The sequence below is a fragment of the Triticum dicoccoides genome, chromosome 7A, assembly GCF_002162155.2.
Source record: "Triticum dicoccoides isolate Atlit2015 ecotype Zavitan chromosome 7A, WEW_v2.0, whole genome shotgun sequence".
NCBI lineage: Eukaryota > Viridiplantae > Streptophyta > Magnoliopsida > Poales > Poaceae > Triticum > Triticum dicoccoides.
Window position 1 is genome coordinate 552,806,406 of NC_041392.1, and position 5,607 is coordinate 552,812,012.

Here is a 5,607-nt window from a genome sequence, read left to right on the forward strand (position 1 = left end):
AGAATAAAGAAAAAAATTACCACCACAGCATTACCGGCGAGCACTTTACATAGCCTTCCATTTAAAAAAAATACATGGGGTCCTTACCTCCATCTAAAAAGGAAAAAAACATTTCAAAAAGAATCTTCACCTCTATCTAAAATATATATTTTAAAAGCTTTCTCACCGCGGCCAACCAGTTTGCGCCACGTGGCACATGGTTGCCCGCCGTTCTCCCGACACTTAACGGGTTTAATGTTCCCTTCCAGAAATCCTTGACAAAATAATTTACAGTGTAAAATAAATTGGACGGCAAATTCTCTCAACACCACGAACATGTAGGTTTACTTCTATAAAAATCAAGAGAAGAAGCCAGCAGAAACCGAGAGTGGATATCTTGCTCCCAAGCTCCATGGAGCCCTGTTTTTGAAAAATTCGAAAATCATATTTAAAAGTTTCAAAACAAATCTGAAGAAATGCACATGGGCATTGATATGTATACTACATTCTGTAAAGTTTCATGATAAAATACTGGTGTGAGCTGTATAAAAACCCAAAATCATGAACTTTTATAGTGAAAAAAGTGTATGTGCTAGAAAGACATGATTTTTGTTTTTGTGCAGCTTGAACCACAACGATTTTAATCATGAAGATTTACGGAGATCTAGAATACAACCCTAGGTTCATGTGCAAATTTTTTCAGAATTTTGAAACTTCAAAGACATGGTTTTTGTTTGTTTTTTTTCTCCAAAAATCCAGGCTCCATGGAGCCCGGGATCCAAAAGCAATTTCTGGCAGAAACCACAGTTGAAATTCTACTGTTTAATAAGTGTAACAAGTTGTGTTTATCTTTCAAGGAAAATTAATAAGCTGGGTTGAAATGCCATGCTTAACTGATAAGAGCATTGGATAGAATAGCATGAGCAGTTCAGCACCTATACAGCATAGGAACTTGTGCCCTCAAACACAAACCCAGAGAGAAGAGGAAGTACAACCATTTCAAGTAAGCAATTTATCAATTTTGAGATGCTCTCTGCTCAAGTGTTGCTGCCCATAGAACATCAGGCGTGTCGTTCCCTATAATGCATAATGCATAAATAAGCTTGATCCCATTGAACATGGGAATCCTATTAGGAACACGGGAGCTGAAATCGTTATTCAACCGGTTAAGTTTGAGCGGTTACTCGGCTGGTTTGCTCGTTGCATGCTTGCAGGGAGGTACACTTTGCGTTTGCCTTGTCATCTCATTACCGGCGACAAGGAAGTATGCAGTGTGCCTGGAACCAGATAACAAATGACAATATCTTAGCCTCTTGGTTGATATGCTGCCAAATGCTTGATGCAGATTTCACTAGTTCAGTCATAACACAGACCTGAAAAAATTCATCATTTTGGGTTTTGTATCTGGGTTTATGCTTTCTGTCGTCTCCAGAGCTTGCTGCATGTGATGCAGCCATCGCTCCGCAGCTCGGTGGGTAACTGGGAATGGCCGATGTCGTCCTATCAGGGCAGGATGTCCTATGAGAATCAGAGAGAGTGATAGTGTTAGGTCAGCAAGTAATTAGGATCAGAAAAAATATGAATTGCAAGTGTTTGGTAACGTCGACGGTTCGTGTTGCTATTAATTTCCATGATTGCAAGAATGACACAAATTATGACAAAGGTATAAAACGTGGAACACCTAGTAATAATAAATAGCATGACTTTGACCACACCCAAAAAGGTTCAAGAAATTGATGGGCAAGTAAGTGGCACAGAACAACAGGACAAATATTGGGTTTTCAAACATTTTTGTGCTAGAAGCATATAGATATAGATATAGGTGTTCAAACAGGAAATGGTGAAATGGAACTCATTCGACCTAGTAACTACTCATTACACAAGTACTAGAAAACATAGTATGTCTTGACTGGGAACTGCAAGTATGCAACTTATGATATTAATAAAGTATTGTTGCTAGATAAAGATATGACAAAGTATGCCACCGATAAACCCAGATGATCATTTTGGTGATTTGGGAAGTTTGGAAGGAGCCATCTAGGGGAACCTTTCAGTGCCAGAGAAATTCAGTGCCTGATCTTTTGACTGACTCGCACTAAATATGAAGCTCATCTCTGGGTTCCGGAGGGCACCACCTGCTTAGGAACCTTGGTCTCCAGGGCAGATGACGTGCCATAAGTGCTACATAATTCTTCCTCTCAGACTCTACTCCTAGCTCTCAATATATATTTTTTGTTGCTTTCGTGGTTTGCTCAAATGCAATTCCCTGTCGGAGTCTTTCCAGCACCCTTTGGCAATAATATAGTCAATCGTGTAATTCTAATCCATTTAAGAAAAAGAAAAGCAGTCTCCTGACATAACCAAGTGTAATTCTAATCCATTCACATCAGATAAACGGTAGATGCAGCAAGCAGTTAACTGACAGACGAACAAAGCAGTAAATCATCTGCACGTAGTCCCCTGCATTATCAGGCAACAGCACTGCCTGATAACTAGGGGGAAAGAACAGAAAAATCCAATGAGAACAATAGTAGTAGGATGTTGTTATCAAGAAACGCTTAATGGTTCTGCAGAAGGTTGACCTGAAATGTACTCCCTCCGTTCCAAAATAGATGACTCAACTTTATACTAACTTTAGTACAAAGTTGGGTCATCTATTTGTAAATAAACAAGAGCTGATTTCCACAATTCTACAAACTGCCTGTCTTTCCTAAAAGTTTAGGTTCAAGAATGAACTTCTAAGTCAATTTCAGAATTTAAATACCGATCGTTTCAAGCTATTAGGCAACAAGTAAGCATTTCAACTCAAAATATTGATAGGAAGTTCATATGATTCAGCATAAGCACTGTCTTCAGTGGCAGGCAACTGGGCAAGTGGAAACAGGGATATTTCCAGGCTACAAGGAACAAAGACGCCAATAAGATCAAGTTACCTCTCCTCTGGGAGAATAGCGGCGGGCCGCCCATCCGCTGAACCAAGAACTCGTACTGGTTCTGGATCGCGTCCTCCTTCTTGGACCCCGAGAATATCTTCCGGAACCACTCCTCCTCGTCCTCATAAACCCTGCTCCGCCGATTCAACCACGGCCAGGAGGTCAGACGACAGAATCAGAGAAGGGGGGAAACCCAGATCAGAGGAGGCGGGAGGAGCAGATCGGGGCGGACCTGGTGTAGAAGTTGGTGGAGAGGTCGACGAAGGGCTGCGGGGTGCCGCCGAGCGCCTCGAAGACGTTGACCTCGTCGATGGCGAAGGCGTCGGCGGCCGCCACGCCGCTCCACTCCGACGCCTTGTCCTGCAGCGACTGCATCGTTCCTGCTGCTCCCGGGACGCCCACCCACGCGGCGGCGCCTCCCGTGACCGGCTGGGACGCTTGGTTGGCTGCCGTTCAGTTGACTGCTCGGGTGCGTTGGAAAGAGACAGTGCGCGGCGGCGTGCGGCTCAGGCGACGCGCACCAGCGTTATACCCGCGACGCTCCGCCGGCCAATCGGGTGGCGAGCACGCGCGGTCGGGGGGCTTGTGGGCCAAGGATATTCGTCCATGTCGACATTCTGAGCCGACCATGTCGCGAATGCTGCCCACGGAATAGTCGGAGAGGCCCGTGGTTTGCACGCTGCTGGTTTGGGTTGCTTGTTTCTATACCTGGCCATTCCTCGGTCCGGGCCGGGCCACCCAAAGCCCGACGCAAAAAACCCAGGCCCGAGCCCAGCCCGGCCTGACCGTCGGGCCTAAAAATCTGGCCTGAGCCCGACCCATCACATTAAAAGCCCGTCGAGCCTCGGGCCACGGGCCGGGCCTCTTTCTTAAATGGCGAAATTGACGGGCTCGGACCCGACCTGGCTCGGGCTTCGGGCTCAAAACCTAGGCCCGAGTCCGGCCCATGGACAAGGTCGGTCCGGGCCGGGTCTGGTTGGGCCGATCGGGCCGGGCTACCCATGGCCAGGTATACTTGTTTCTCTAGCGCCGAAAAGAGCAATTCGATGGCCGGGGCGTTTATTTTTTCCATCCAATTTAATTTTAGAATGTTTTTCTTTTTGCGGGAAATTTTAGAATGTCTTTTTAACACAGTACATACGCAGACGCTCGTACATATGTATATACACTCATTTCTATGAACGCATACACGCACACCTTACCCCTATGAGCATCTTCGTACGACTGAGATTGACGGTGTTCTTCAATTGTAGGCCATCCGTACTATTGAGAGGTGTTGCGAATATTAAGAAGTCGGGAAACTCAATCAAAGTCCATATAATATTTTCTCCAAAGTTTCCACTCTTGGAAGATTGTTTTTGAAGACTCTTTGTGACCACCTGTAGAGGTCCGGGTGCCCGGAGGCACCAGAGAAGCCCCATGCCTTTTGAGCAGTCCGGGTGCCCGGAGACATGGGCATTTCTGGGGTTTGTCCGGGGTCATTAACACTGATACATCTTCAATGTATCTACTTTTTTCAAACGCGTTGCTTTTATTTTGGCCTATAATTTGTATGATTTGAATGCAACTATTTCGTATTGACAATGTTTTCAGCATACCTATCTTGTTGCTTTTTTGTGTAGAAATAAAAATTCTCGAAATTGGACGAAATTTTACGGGTGCTAGTTGATACGTCTCCGACGTATCTATAATTTATGAAGTATTCATGCCATGTTTATAACAATTTTATATGGTTTTGGTATGATTTGATTAGAACTAATCCGGACTGACGTTGTTTTCAGCAGAACTACCGTGGTGTCATTTTTTGTGCAAAAATAAAAGTTCTCGGAATGGGCTAAAATTTTACGGAGAATATTTTTGGAAAATATAAAAAATATTGGAGCGAAAAGATACCAGAGATGAGTCCTGGGGTAACCACAAAGGTGGGGGGCGCCCGCACCTCCCTAGGGCGCGCCCCCTGCCTTGTCGTCGCCTCGTGGGCCCCCTTGACCTGTCCCCGATGCCAACACCTCCTATAAATCCCAAAACCTCCTATAAATCCCAAAACCTCATAAATAAAGTTAGATCAGGAGTTCCGCCGCCGTAAGCCTCTGTAGTCATGAAAAACCAATCTAGGCCCTCTCTAGCACCCTACCGGAGGGGGCCATCATCACCGAAGGCCATGGAGGAGGATCCCGGAGGGGGCCATCATCACCATGGAGGCCAAGGACCAGAAGGAGAACTTCTCCCCATCTAGGGGGAGGCCATGGAGGAGGAAGCACAAGGGGGGGGGGCTCTCTTCCCCTCTTTCCCGGTGGCACCGGAGTGCCACCGGGGGAACCATCGCCGCGGTGATCGTCTTCATCAACATCACCATCCTCATCTCTTTTACGCGGTCCACTCTCCCGCACCCCGTTGTAATCCCCTACTTGAACATGGCGCTTTATGCCACATATTATGACCCAATGATGTGTTGCCATTCTATGATGTTTTGAGTAGATTTCTTTTGTCCTTTGGGTTGATTGATGGTATAGATTGGTTTGAGTTGTATGTTTTATTTTGGTTCTGTCCTATGGTGCCTTCCGTGCCGCGCACACGTGAAGGATTCCCGTTGTAGGGTGTTGCAATACGTTCATGATTCGCTTATAGTGGGTTGCTAGAGTGACAAAAGCTTAAACCCGAGTAAGGGGTTGTTGCGTATGGGATAAAGGGGACT

At 45.7% G+C, this 5,607-nt stretch overlaps 1 protein-coding gene across 1 annotated transcript; it reads right to left on the reverse strand.

The window, feature by feature from the left end:
- Positions 1-823: 823 nt before the first annotated feature.
- On the reverse strand, positions 824-3,493 carry LOC119330309 (two-on-two hemoglobin-3-like). The gene is made up of 4 exons (XM_037603415.1): positions 3,145-3,493; positions 2,913-3,043; positions 1,353-1,497; positions 824-1,256 (listed from the first exon to the last, which is right to left on the reverse strand). Exons 1-4 carry the CDS (start codon positions 3,285-3,287, stop codon positions 1,160-1,162), a joined length of 516 nt encoding a protein of 171 aa, XP_037459312.1. The 5' UTR covers positions 3,288-3,493; the 3' UTR covers positions 824-1,159.
- Between the last annotated feature and the right edge of the window lie 2,114 nt (positions 3,494-5,607).